Source organism: Ambystoma mexicanum, chromosome 13 (assembly GCF_040938575.1).
Source record: "Ambystoma mexicanum isolate Mex_15411 chromosome 13, UKY_AmexF1_1, whole genome shotgun sequence".
Lineage (NCBI taxonomy): Eukaryota > Metazoa > Chordata > Amphibia > Caudata > Ambystomatidae > Ambystoma > Ambystoma mexicanum.
The window spans coordinates 388,817,188-388,831,866 of record NC_090938.1 but is presented as its reverse complement, the minus strand read 5'-3'; the positions used below and the strand labels follow the sequence as shown (position 1 = coordinate 388,831,866).

General features: G+C 50.0%; 1 protein-coding gene across 2 annotated transcripts in view; it reads left to right on the top strand.

Annotated features, from left to right (window-relative positions):
- Positions 1-14,679, top strand: part of EFS (embryonal Fyn-associated substrate) — a 143,783-nt gene that overhangs the window by 46,378 nt on the left and 82,726 nt on the right. Inside the window, exons 2-4 of one of the 2 annotated variants that reach the window (XM_069633949.1) lie at positions 6,689-6,760; positions 10,943-11,470; positions 12,592-12,720. In XM_069633949.1, coding sequence (XP_069490050.1) covers positions 6,689-6,760; positions 10,943-11,470; positions 12,592-12,720 — 729 coding nt within the window. The remainder of the gene's footprint in view (positions 1-6,688; positions 6,761-10,942; positions 11,471-12,591; positions 12,721-14,679) is intronic. The other variant, XM_069633950.1, reaches the window with a different exon arrangement.

Below are 14,679 nucleotides of genomic sequence, written 5' to 3'. Positions count from 1 at the left end.
CTGCAGGGCCTTCAAGGCGGACACCGAGACGGCTCGGCCTTGGGCGTTCTTCAACAACGATGGCCGTCCTTTCGAAACTCCGGAGGCAAGCAAGGTGCCTCCAAAGGATTCGGCGGCGGTTCCTCGTCGTACCGCCAAGCGGCCCGCTCTGCATCGCAGGAAGCCTACAGAGGATGCTGCAAGACAGGAGGATCCTGTCATCGTCGCCAAGGCGGCAAGGGCGCGACGAAACAGGATTGAACCGGCCGTGGCGTCGGGCCCCCACCCGAGCACCCCGGTAGGAGGCCGGCTGGTGAATTATTCAGCGTGTGGGAGTACATCTCCACCGACGCTGGGTGCTGGATGCCCTGGCCAGCGGGCACACTCTGGAATCGCAAAAAAAGGTGTCCCTGTATTCCACCTGTGGCCAGGAAGGAAAACTATGTCCCTCAACTGCTACTGGAGGTACGAGCGATGCTAAGAAACGGAGCCATCAAACTCGTCCCAAAGAGGCTCCGGTGTACTCGCGGTACTTCCTCGTCCGGAAGAATACCGGCGGTTGGCAACCCATCCTGGACCTTCGTCGTCTAAACAAGTAAGTGAAGTCCCAGAAATTCTGGATGGTCACCCTTCAGCACGTGCTGGGACAGCTGGACAGCTGGAGGAAGGCGGCTTCCTATAGTCGCTGGACTTGAAGGATGCCTTCTTCCACATTCCCATTCTGAAAGGACCTCGCAAATTCCTACGATTTGTGGTCCAAGGGTGACGCTATCAGTTCAAGGCCCTTCCCTTCGGATTGAAGTTGGCGCCCAGGGTGTTCACCAAGTGCCTAGCACCAGTGGTGGCGCGGCTGCGCCTGCAGGGGATCCACGTCTACCCCTACCTGGACGATTGGCTCATCCGAGCAAAGCCGAGGGAACTCGTCGTCGATCACACAGCGAAGACCGTCCAACTGCTCACGGATCTGGGATTCTCGATCAGCTTCACGAATCCCACTTGGTACCGTCGCAAGACACCCTGTTCCTGGGAGTCAGACTCGACACAGTGGCGCGATTGGCTTCGTCGTCGTCGGAGGAAAGGACAAAGGCCATCCTGGGCAAGGTACAACGGCTGTTGACCATGGACGTGGCCAGGGTGAGATCCATCAAGTCCCTACTCGGAATGATGTCCTTGTGCATCTACCTTGTGCGCCTATGCAGGCTACGGATGTGACCACTGCAGGAGTTCCTCGATGCCTGTTGGATGCAGGTGGCGGGCAGCTTCGAAGACAGGATCTCACTCAACCAGACTTTCTGCCAAGCGATCCGGTGGTGGGGCCCCCGTGCGCATCTAGTGGCGGGCATGGACTTCCAGACCCCGGCACATCAGGAGACTGTGACGACGGACGCCTCCCTGGAGGGATGGGGGGGCGCACATCGGAGATCTCCACGCAAGAGGCCTTTGGCTCCCGGAGTAGAGGTCACTACACATCAATGTCCTGGAGCTCCGAGCAGCGTTCTGGGCCCCTCAGGTCGTTCCTTCTGTCCCTCAAGGGAAAAATGGTAAGGGTCTTCACCGACAACACCACCACAATGTTCTACATCCGGAAGCAGGGGGGGGCACCAGATCCCCAGCCCTATCCAGGGAAGCGTAGGATCTGTGGCACTAGGGCGTCGCCCAAGGGATGTTCCTGGTACCCTTCCATCTGGCAGGAATAAAGAACACCATCGCCGACTCACTCAGCAGGGAGCTGCGCTCGTGCCACGAGTGGGAACTATGGCAGGATCAAGTGGATCTCCTATTCTGACGATGGGACAATCCCCAGATCGACCTATTTGCGACGGTGACTAACGCCAAGTGCTGGAGATTCGCCAGCAGGTTTCCCCAGCCGGGGAGCATAGGCGATGCCTTCTCATTCCCCTGGGACGGCCTATTCTGTATGCGCCCCCCCCCCCCCCTGTTGCCGTTGCTGCTGCGATTCATCCGGTCAACTAACGCCCCCCCCCCCCACCCGGTCAAACTACCGACAGATGCGGATCTTCTCACTAGGGGTGTCACGGTATTGGTTTTAAGGCAGCATGATAAACCTTCTTGCCAAATTACGGTATATCATGGGTATCGCGGTATAGCAGGTGGAGTCAACTAATCTTAAGAAATATTTTCTTAAAGGTAATAAATTGTCAGCATTTTGAAACTTGTCTCTGCACATTTTTAGCTGATCCTCCAGGATGCAGATTTGTCTTTCATGGCGCTCACTCGTTGATCGCCTTGAATGAAAGAGTGACTAGTGGAAGTGTTAATGCACATTTTGAGCAATGAGCTTGCTGCTCAGTCACAGGTCATCGCTTTGAAAATCTGCCTCGTCCTGCATTATTTTCGAACCACATGGGATGGGCATCATGACCCCTCACTGCGATCAGTCATAAAAGTTTGTTTTGATGACGCTTTTTCCCATTAAAAGGAGCAAAGTCATTCATGTGAGGTCTGAAAGCCCATGTCATTGTGTTTCTTTTGTCAAAATATCATAGCCAACACACACTCAACAAAAGGTTGCATATTGATCAAATCACTATAGCTTGTTTACCATCTGCCTGGCGTATTATAAAGGTCTGATGTTGGAGTCACCACTGACCATGTAATCCTAACAGGACAGCGTACAGTGGGCGCTGTTGAATACTTTCTTGATTCGTGCAATACATGTTAATTTACCTTCTTAAAGATAGTGGCACAAAAACGTTTTGAAAATGACAAAGTTAAAATGCATATCGGCACAAATATGGCCTAGACCACCACATCACCACTGCCCCATCATTACCATTTTCCCCAGGTCTGAGCACATTAGGACCCTTGTCATGTGAGTTGAGACAGAGGAATGCTTTCATGGGTGGTGTCACAAATCGCGGATGGACCTGAGCAATATCTCACCCCCATTGCTCTGGATACTTCAAATTGAATGTAGAATCTGTCCTGCCTGCTTGAGTCCAGTGCCATATGCAGAAGGCAGGTGAAGGATCAAGCGAAAGCAACAACTCTAGTGCCAATGTGTAAATCTACATGGACAACAGGGTGGGGGATGACAGTTTATATGCTAGCACAAAGCATTGATAGGCCCAGTGTTCATACAGTCTACAGAGCTAAAAAAAAAATGGTGGAAATGTGCATCGGAAGGGAAGTTCATTCCCCCCCTTTGAATTCTGGGATGTGTATTTCCCCCATCTTTCAAATTGGTGGGAAAACTACAAATCGGCTGATCTTTAACTCCACTCTACTGATCACAGAGAAAGAGCGGTCAGAGCATCAAAGCTGCATTTACTAATGTGGCCTCACTTTCCCTATGCCCTTGTCTGCCAAACGCCACATCCCACAGTGCAAGAACCAAAACGCGCAGCACTTGCTTACTGCAGCCTTTCCAAATCAGATTGAGAGGCTTACTTAATAGCTGCAGTCCCTAAAACGGTATACCGGTATAAACAATGTGACGGTTTTTATAGTTCAATTAAGCTGTTCACTGTATCTATAACGGTATACTGTTACACCTCTACTTCTCACCAGGGAAGGAGGCGCCATCCTCCATCACGACCCAGGATCACTGAACCTGCAGGCCTGGCTCCTGCAGCACTAGATGCCGGAGGGTACAATATCCCGGCAGACTGCAAGGAGGTGCCTGCAAAGGCCAGGGAGTCCTCGACTCTCAAGTGCTATTGACGCAAATGGAAGAGGTTGTCTGTCTGGTGCCGTGCACAGAAGATTAGCCCTCTGCGGATTACGGCCCCTCAAGTGCTGCTGTACTTGCTATCGCTGGCCAAGGCGGGGCTGGCGCATGCCTCCATCAAGATACAATTGGCGGCTATCTCCGGCTACACCAGAACTCTGGGGCGGTCATCTCTATTGTCTCTTCGCCTGGTGAAGGAGTTCATGAAAGGACTGTTCCGATCGTTCCCGCCGGTGAAAGCTCCGGCCCCGGCGTGGGAGCTCAACGTGGTGCTGACCAGACTCATGGGGCCGCCATTCGAGCCTCTGCATTCAGCACCGTTGAAGTTCCTGTCATGGAAGACGATGTTTCTTGTGGCCATCACCTCCGAACGACGAGTGGGAGAGATCCAGGCCCTCTCCTGTAAACCTCCATAACTGACATTCCAAACCTCCATAACTGACATTCCACAAGACGAGGGTGGTGCTGAGGATGCACCCCTCCTTCATGCCCAAGGTGCCGTCAGACTTCCATCTGAACGAGCCCTTGGTGTTACCTGTTTTCTTCCCGTTGCCTTTGTCGCCGGCTGAGAGGACTTTTCCACTCGCTGGATGTGGCTAGAGCGCTGAAGTTTTACGTGGACCGCACAAGAGTTTTCAGAATACGTCACCGCTATTTGTGAACTTTGGACCTGTGAACCAAGGGAAGGCCCTCTCGAAGGCTTCCATTTCCAGATGGCTCTCCGGCTGCATCATGCACTATCACCGGTTGGCAAACTGACTGTTGCCCAGCCGTCCGAGAACCCATTCAACCAGAGCGATCGCTGCTACCACGGCGTTCCTGTCCGGTGTGCCCCTGCTGGACATCTGCAGGGCTGCTACGTGGAGGTTGACGCACACGTGACACGATTCTACTGCATCGACCGGGATTCCAGGGAGGAATCCAGAGTCGGCCAGGCTGTGCTGCACAACCTGTTCGCCTGAAGGTAAGCCTGGTGAGGAGGTAAGAGATGCTTAATGTTGAGCCTTGCCACCTCCCATGGTTGTGCATGTGTTTACTGCTATGTATTCTTGTATTCATGAGCATGTGAATCCATGCCAGATGCCATGCTGGAGAAGGAACAAGTTACTTGCCTGTAACTGTTCTCCAGCATGGGTCTGGCATGGATTCACATGCGCACCTTCCTGCCTACCCCTCTGCGGCTCTTCTCTTGGTCCTACTGCCACTTTACGTGCTACCAAATCTGAAGATGGCTGCCTGGGGCAGTCATTTGCTGGGGGTAGTATGACCCAGAGACCAGTGATTGGTTACTAGTGGAAAGACAGTTCAGAAACGAAACTGATTTTTTCTTTACCGAGGATTCCCAGCCTGACGACCGGGAATATTCATGAGCATGTGAATCCATGCCAGACCCATGCTGGAGAACAGTTACAGGTAAGTAACTTGTTCCTTAAGCTTGTGTGTGTTTGGTCAGACACCAGTCAAGAAACTGACGGGTTAGAAATGAGAGGCGAACACAAAGTTCCAATGTTTTCAACACTATTTGTTTTTTTTCTTACAAGAAAGGGGATTGGAAAAAGGCCTTTCTGTCCCTATCCTGAAGCCCTGGTAACTAAAATTGAAGTTCAATCTGTCTTATCGTCAAAATCATGCAAACTGTCCTTGTGTCCAAAATGTATCAGACCCTCACACTAAAACTGTACAATTCAAGTTGTAAGGCAAGTGTCTTGTTTGGCAAATCAAGTGTGCAAAACACAAACCTAAAAATGCAACAAACAACCCTGAATCCAGGCAATGGTACCCTTCCCCTGGATTGTTTCAGGTAGAACAGCGCAAGTGTCTTTCAAACAATGATTCCTTAAGCGTAGCAGAAATGTCTCTTCCACACAACACTTTCTTCAGGATGGTAAGTGTTTGAGGAATAGCTAAAGTTTCTCTTTATAGGATGGCCAAAATTCTTTTCAAACAATGATTCCTCAAGAACGGTATAAATGTCTCTCACACAACTCTTTCCTGAGGATAATAAAAAAGTGTCTCTTCCAAATAATTCTTCAAGAATAGTATAAAGTCTCATTGCACAATACTCTTTTCAGGAGGGTGGTATACTCCCCTGACAGGAAACCTTTTAGGTTTTGCAGACTCCCTGGTATATTCTCTTGCCAAGTGCCTTTCCTCTCTCCAGTTCATTGCCCGGTGTGCTTCTCTCACCAGGACCTCTTACATTGTTCTCTTTCTTATATCTTAAATGGATAACCTTGTTACTTCCCAGCCAGGAATCTTCTACCCAAAGGGTCAGTGTCTGATGTGCTTCTCTCACCCGGACTTCTTGCATTGTCATCTTTCAGTATAACTCCTTCACTGTTTATACTTGATTTACTTTAGACCATGCTTGTTCCAACTTTCCCCAAATTGGCATCTCAACTAGGGAGTCTTGTACAGATTTTGCCCTTGTTAATTTGCTGCAGATAGTATTTACGTCAACCTTACCCATATTAACTTCTTTTGTGTTGGGACATGTGCAAATTCTGCTTTTCCAATTCACTTGGTCGGTATTCAAAACAGGTTTTTAACTGTTTGCCTTTCGGCATGCCCTGGGGCTCCCAAGACCTATGGGCAGACTCACTGGTGTTTGATGGCGTTTCCGAATCGTGGCAGATTCATGCGGCAACGTTTTTACTCTTGGAAGGCTCCCTCTGCTTCGCAGACCCCTCCCCCTCCTTCCCCCCCCCACACCCATTCAGTTCTATCGCCAGCTCTGTTGTCGGTAGAACTGCCACTGTTCCTCAAGACCGCATCTCCAACGGATCTGTTTTATGACAGGGTAAAAAAGCCTCAAAAGCCCGAATTTAGTTTTTTTTTTTGTTTTTCCCATTGTTTTGCACATATATGGGGAGACCCCCCCCCACCTTATGCCTATACATTTTCTATTAACATTACCCCCCACCCCCTCCACATATACCTATGCAAATAACTGGGGTCGGATATTTGGTACAAAGTCTTTTTGACCTCTGTCTTTTTGGGTGTTTCCGTCTCCAACAGCCTCGCAGCTGCTGCCGTCCTTTCCATGGTTCCTCCAGGGCACCTGCTGTGCTTCGTTCTTGCGTCTCTACGGTAAGAAACTCGCACGTGGTTGCTTGGAATTGCCTTTCTCTCTTAGCTTCCATGCGTCTGCTGCTGCCTCGGGTTCTGCTTCCTGCTTCACCCGCTCTGCATCTCTCTTCTCTGCCTTCACTCCTTAATTGAAGGTGTTCAGCATGTTTAAATGTCCCATGCAGGTGATACTAGTCCATGCGTTCCACTTGGTTTTCCCTTCAATCCACATTGACTCCTTCCTCCTCTCAATACTTGAGGCTTTATGGGATTTGGAGTCCACAGGAGTTTTAGACTTTGGTCTATTGGTCTGAATTATTATTTAAATCGAAACCATTAGAGAGAGACATGAGATGTTATGTGAACATTATGTGTAGATGAAGTATGAATGGTATTCTGCTCAGATGCTTTTGCAGGCAGGGGTTTTTGGGACTTCTAACGAGAGGGAATTTTAAGGTGACAAGCAATCTCGGAATCATAGGTTTTTCTTCATGTGGAAGGGGAATAATGCCTTTTCTCCCCGACGGCCATCTCCCACCGTGTGATCCTACCTCATAATACAACCCCCAGGTTCGGGATCAGGTTGCGGCTGCTGTGCCCGGGCCACATGGGAGGAGATTTTGGGCTGAGGATCAGTGATGACTCCACAGGATTTATCGCAATACTCAACCTTCCGTTTAACAGACGGAGGCAAGCAGTCCTGTGTAACCTTTACAGTATTCTACAAATTGATTGCAAGCATTGAGGTCCTGACACATACAGTACATTTTTGGTCCTCAGAGAGCTGCCTGCAGATTGCCGCATTTTATAGTAAATAAGCAAATGAATTTTAGGAAACTGGCTTGAAGTGACAATAATCCTAACTTGTGACGTATCGCTGCGGTAGTCGGGCACGGTGCTAGCGACAAAGCAGGTCGCCATGATTCCTTCGAAACTAGTTAAACATTGCCAATCTGTTTTGTACATTGAATTCTATTACATTTACATTCTAATTAATACATAAGTCGGGGCACTACTAGCGTTTTATAGAAGGTGATCAACTGTACAAAAGAATAATGATTCCAAATTGTGTTTGTGTGCCATATAAGGTGTTGCTTTAAGTCTTATCCTTGAGAATAAAACAAATGAATCGGGACTGTTTGCTCCAAGGAAGCCTTAAGAGGCAAGCAGTTGCCTCACTTCTTAGGCACAATTATTCAATCTCCATTTAGAATTGGTGCCCTTCCCAGGATTGGAAAAATTTTTTGACCAGAACGACATTAGCCTGAAGCTGAAACGTATCCAGTCAGCGCTGCAATCCAGCGGGAGTTGAATCAAAAATGTTAATATGGTCGGCATAAGCCAACCATTTAATCTTCACTTCGCCCAGCCTCTGAGGAAATTATCTTTACTGACTTGAAGAACTCATCCTGGTCAGACCAGTAGATGTTGAACAATTAGGGGGCTAATGGCACACTTGTTTAAAGCCATGGTGGGCTGGGATGGCAACTGTATGCTTATCTCTTCCGTTTAGTCTGACTCTAATCAACATGTTCGTATGCAAAAAAATTCACATTGCCAATGTACCATGGGTTATTCTCCAATTTATTCCACAGGCTGGATCGATTCACAGGGTCAAATGCACATAAGGGGTCTAAACTAGCAAAGTAGACTGGCATTGAACCCCTTGAACTGACCTGACTCTAACATGCTGGTGACTAAATCGTGCAACGATGTACCCAGGTTATGTTGAAAACCAATCGGACATTTTTACAGTAGATTGGTCTCAACTGATAAAGGTTCCAGGTGCTGTAGGACTAACGAACACAATTTTACTGTTCACTTCAAGCAAAGCGATTGGGTGATCATTTCGGAGATCTAACCTGGGCCCTTTTAGGTAAACTGGCACATCATTAGAGCAGTCCCAAGAATTTGGAATGTTAGATGTTCGAATTATCTATTCATACAAGATGAATAAGGTCTGTCCCTATGTCTCGGGATTACCTTTTTATTGTTTAGTTTGAAACCCCATCCGGGCGGCGGCCCTAGATCATTGTCATTTGTGAAGCAGAATTTCCAATTCTCCCACTCATCCCATCCGAGGGACCTTGTACTATCCTTAAGGCGAGCATAAAGCTTCCACTCGTAAGTGAGGGCCGGAATCCTATTCAATTGTAAATGAACTTGCTCATGTGCCTGATTTGGCAATTACCAAAACGTGCAAGAAATTTTCTCTTCAACCGTAACCTGCGTTGACTATCATGACCTACCATAATGGGTCTGTATTAAACTAGCCAATTCTTGGATTGTTACATTAAGGTTCTTTTCTGAGACACAGAATCGCCAGGAGATGGTAAAAGATCCTTTGATGGTCTTTTCTGTCACAAGTACTACTTTTACCAAAAGATAAAGGGGGTCATTACGAGTTTGGAGGCAGCCATGGTGCTAATAGCACCATGGCTGCCTCCAAACCTGTGTCCGGGTCCGTGTTGTCGGAATGGGGACTTACCGTAAGTCCCCACTCCGAAAACTATTCCCCATTCCCATTCGAGCCCCCATAGGGCTCAATGGGAATGAGGAAGGAGCTAATAACGGGCCCTCAAATACCGGTGCCGTTAACCCCTTACCGCCGCACTCGGAATGAGGCCCAAAGTTGCGGGATCAAAGTTTTGCAATTTTAATGTAGTGCTACTGGTGGGGGGGGGGGGGATATGAAACTGCTGAGGGGAAAACTAGGTGCCTTCTCTGCCCGTGCGACCATACTTTCCAATGTGCATAGATTCCCCAGTTAAGCTTATTAATGTTCAAGCAAACCCAAGTTCTTGTATTACCAGAGGGGTTCAAGAGCCCCACTGCATCAGGATTAAGGCTGGCCCGGTTATCTCCATGAAAAACTAAGAAAGCGTGATCGCTTAAGTCATACTCCGAGAGTCGCCTGTTAAATACAGACTTGGACACCAAAATGTAAATGTTTGTAGAATTCGACGACACCTCTGAATACCATGTTGTATTACTAGGCACGTCTCTTGTCACTTCCCATTCACCATGTATTTACATCGATTAACTCATCAGCTTAACCCATTGTGAACCGCGATTGGTTGATTTATATAAAGTATTACCTACGTTGGGCATGGGCCCTCTTGTAGCAGGGAAATACCGTTTCAGTCAACTAACCAATTAGTGAACACATTCTTCCAAAAGAAAAGCTATTCTTCAGTGCACTTTTATTCAATATTATCTATCGTGTGTAGACCAGAAATCCTCATATTATTTACCGGGTACCTTCATAGTGTGCGGAAAAACGTTTTTGTAGGCTACTCCGACTTTGGCTGCAGTGAAGGCTATAGGTGGTCTTGCACCCCTCCATGTCTTAAGAAAGGCAGAGCTCCCGTTCGCCTCTCTGGCTGCTTGCTGCTGTTGGCTTTTGACTACTTTGTGATGTCTTGCTCTTCAAAGTGCTTGCTGCTGCTAGTGCAGCTCTCCTCTAGAGATGTGTGGCTGCACTGCAAGCTGGTTGAACGGACATAAAGTTTGTTGTATCGTGTGACGAACCCTGAGAAACAGAACCCTTGGTCATGTGTTGGTTGCACTGGTACAGCTATGCCCAGGGCACGACTGAAGTGGATCTGTAGCTCACAGCCAACAATGGTGTTAAAGGCCAACCGCCAGTGACCGAAGTGAGCGGGAACGGTCGGGAGCGCTGTTCCACTACTTTTATGTTTTCCTGTAAACAGTTCGCCTACTTTTTGTAAGCATTTTTACCATTCCAGAACTGTTCTCTTTATGAAGTTAAAGCACACTTCTCCACTTTACCACGGGATAGCAGTTACAGCTAAACTGAAATTTATTTCAACTCAATTGGCTGTCAACCTGGCTGCATGACTACAACCCTCGAAAAATGTGTTGCACGTTGCCCCCTTCCTTCCTACTCTGTCCCCTACTGGAGTCACAGTTCCACTACTTTTTTGATACACTTCTATCACTGCCCACCACACTGAAGAGGGAAAGGGGACTGGGGGGTGGGGGGCGAAGCCTCCTGTTTCATTCATTTCAGCCTGCTGTGACGTTACCGAAGGGGTGTCAACCAGGTGTAGATCGAGTTGGGTTGCATTAATACAAAGACCACAACGAGCGGCAGATTTGGTTCTTTGGGCGATGCAGTGAAGTGGGGCTTGGGGCTCTAGGCATGGCAAATTGTAACTCTTGCCTTCTCCTCTCCCACAGACCCTGCTGGCGAAGGCCCTCTACGATAATGTGGCTGAGACGGTGGACGAGCTTTCCTTCCGCAAGGGGGACATCATGGTGGTCCTGGAGCCCGACACGGCAGGCCTGCAGGGATGGTGGCTCTGCTCGCTGCACGGCCGCCAGGGTATTGTGCCAGGAAACCGTGTCCGACTGCTTGAGGCAGGGATCAGCTATCAGCTGGCGTCCAGACGGGACTCCAGTACCCTGAGCCAGCCACGCTCACCACCTCCCCCTCTGCGCCCCAGCCGGGGTGAAAATGGCTACCAGACACAGGGGAAGGATTCCTGGGGGGTCTACCAAGTGCCCCCTAGGTGTGAAGGGCCCCTCCGGGGCCCTCAGACATCAGTGGAGGCACAGGAGGTATACCAGGTCCCCCTGGCCCGCTCTTGCCCCAAGCCCCTGGTGCAGGGTGGATCACCTGCTAGGACCCAGAATGATTACCTCGTCCCTGATGTGATACGGACACCTAAGGGCAAGACGAAAACGCTAGCGGAGGAGGAGAATGAGGTGAGTGAGGGTGCTGTGCTACAAGTGCACAGTTCCCAGGTGTTCGGTGTGGGTGTTGGCAGTTGTACCTGAAAGATGTTAATTTGTCGTTCGTAGCCCAGCATTGGGCTGCTACTCCCAGTTCTTAAGTCCAAGAAAGTTTCTGGGTAAATCCCAGTCTCCCTGCCATTGTTTGGTGTCCATGTGGGAGGCTTTTCGTTCCCCGCCCACATGCAAGTCCTGTGCTTTGCCCTTGTTGGGGTTGTGAGGGCAGGGGGGGGGGGGGGGGAGTCCTATCGTGTTCTGATCAATTCTGTGCCCCTTAAACCAACTCTGCCCTCTTTACCCCTACTTCTGGCGTGCGTGTATGTGTTCGTTTTGATGTTCTATGTAGCTCTAGGGTCGGTCTCTCTTTGACACCTGCTCTTCTCCTTGATACAGTCTCCTCTCCAGCCCCTGGATTTTCTTTGTGTTGTGACCCCTTAGAGGGGATCCCTTCCCTACCACCCTGCCTCATGACCTGTACCTAAAAAGGCTTCTACCGACTCATTCGGGGCCTTTCTTTTGGGGCAGGCAGTAGGAGGTGATCCCACACTGCTCCTGGGCCTCCTTGATCACTGTGCTACTAACTGCGTTTGGGGCACTACACTTCTTTCCGCTGGAATGGTCTCCTATTGTTGATCGCTCGCTAGGGCAGGGAAGGGAAGGGGCATTTTCTCGTACCTTTTTGGGCCAGTCCCATCCTGTATCTCTGGAGGAGTCTCTTCCTTCTGGATTGGTCACTATTTGTTTCTCCAGGAAGAGCCCTTTAACTGCCTCGTTCTAGCCCGGCCTATCTTTCACTGGAGGGGACACTGTACTCCCTGGTTCGAGGCTAGTCTTTTAATATGTACCCCCGGATCACACCCACTCCCAGAATCCCTCCTCTTTCTGCCTTGTTTTGCATGGTGGCCACTGGGCCTGTGTTGAGCTGGGTACCCAAGCACCCCCCCCACTTCCCCCTGTCGGTTGTTTGAGCTGGTCTCATGTGTCCCTGTATGGGAATTTTCCTTCCTCCCCCACTTGTGTGTGTGTGTGACACAACCCTCTTTCCACACAACTCCCTCAAGTGTTGTCTCACTCCTATTTCCTTTACCCTGCAGGTGTATGTTGTGCCCCCAGGTGCCAGGCTCTGTCTCTCACCCCCTCCACCTACAGCTATCCCACCTCTTCAGGAGGAGATCTACAAAGTGCCTCGGACTCTCACCTGTTGCGATGCAGACCACCAGGAGGTGAGTGCTCTGTTGCCAGTAAATGAGTTCACTGTGGTTGCTCTCTGTTCTTATGCAAATTTTATGTTATGTTATTTTGCATTTATATAGCGCCTTATATACCATTGGTGTGGTCTGAAGGCGCTGGTAGGTTGAACGCCCTTAGGAACCGAGGTTCAGATCAGTAGAGTGAGGCAAATGTGCGTGTGAGCACCGATATGTGTGCAGCTGGTGCGGTATTCGTGTAATAGCTGCGTCTTAGCGGTAAGTGTGGTGGTTGTGAGATCAGGAGTATGTTTTTCGTTCTGGCAGGATTTATCCAGACCGATTGTGGCTGCGTTACGCCTTTGGAGAACGCCTGGCTGGGGGGGTGTGTAACCAGCAGTGTTTACTTAGAAAGATGGGGAGTGTGCGGCAGATGTTAGTATGAGAACAGTTATAGCGAATGGTGTCATAGTATCTCTGTGTTCTAGTTGAGTGGTGGTGTAAATCTCCATTACTCCCTTCCTGGGCAAGCTCCTGGAGAAACTGGCCATCTCCCAGCTTAACCTCCATGCTGAATATGTTGGTAATCTTCATGACCATCAATCCGGCTTCAGAGCGGCCAGAAGCACGGAAACTGCTCTCCTGAACATCCGTGAGGACCTGCTCCTGAACCTCGAATCCAACACTCCCTGTGTTCTCATTCTGCTCGATCTCTCCTCTGCCTTTGACACTGTCAACCATGCCATCCTGCTCAACCGTCTCCGTGATAACCTGGGTATCACTGGTCAGGCTCTGGCATGGCTGACCTCTTTCCTTTCCGGTCGACCCTCCCAGGTCCAAATGGGCTCCTTCCTCTCTGACATCTTTTACTCCACCTGTGGTGTCCCCCAGGGATCCAACCTCTCTCCCTGGCTTTTCAACCAGTATCTGGCACTCCTTGCCCACCACATCGCCGCTCTCTGCCCCCACTTTCAGTGCTATGCGGACGATACCCAGCTCATTTTCAGGCTACCCTCGGCCTCCTCCTCTCCTTCCCTCATCTCCGACTGTCTGTCTGCTATCCAGGAATGGTGTGCCGCCAACGACCTCTGCCTTAACGCCAGTAAGACTGAGATTCTACTCATCGGCACACCCACTCCCTCCTTTCCTGCAGCTCTCTGGCCGGCCTCCCTTGGCCCCCTTCCTGCCCCTACCTGCAAAGCTAAAAACCTCGGGGTCATCTTCGACTCCACACTCTCCTTCTCTCCTCATATATCTGACGTCTCTAAGAAGTCACACTACCAGCTGCACCTCCTCAGAGGTATTCTTCCCTTCCTCTCCTTCCCCCAGAAGCTCACTGTCTCCCGAGCCCTGGTTCTCTCAAGGCTGGACTACTGTAACAGCCTCTACCTTAATCTGCCTGCCTCCACTCTCCGCCCTCTGCAACTTATCCAGAACAGAACAGCGAGACTTGTCCTTGGCCTCAAGCCCAGGGACCGTATCTCTCCAGGACTGAAATCTCTTCACTGGCTCCCAGTGGCTGCGAGGATTAAGTTCAAAACCCTCTGCATTGTCCACAAGGCCTTCTGGGGCCTGGGGCCTAAATACCTTCATCTCTCTCTTCCTAAATATCTGCCTTCACGAGCCCTTCGCTCATCCGTCTCCAACTCCCTCATGGTCAGCCGCTTCTCGAAGCAACGAGCTGGGGGTAGATCTCTCTCCGCAGCAGGGGCCTCCCTCTGGAACAGCCTTCCTGCCTCCCTGAAACTTGAGGAGAACCATCTCCGGTTCCGGAAGCACCTCAAAACCTTCCTCTTCGCTTCTGCCTTCTCTCTCCCTCTCCCTTGCTAAACCTGCTAAACTCCCCACTGAAGTCTGCACTAAACCTGCATCTGGGCCACTCTGTGACCTCGGTCCAGGGCCCAGCCACTCTCCACTTGCACTGCCTCCCTGGCTCCTCCTGCACTGTGGGACTGTCACTGAATCCCTACAGCCCCCTTCCCAGCACTTGCTCTG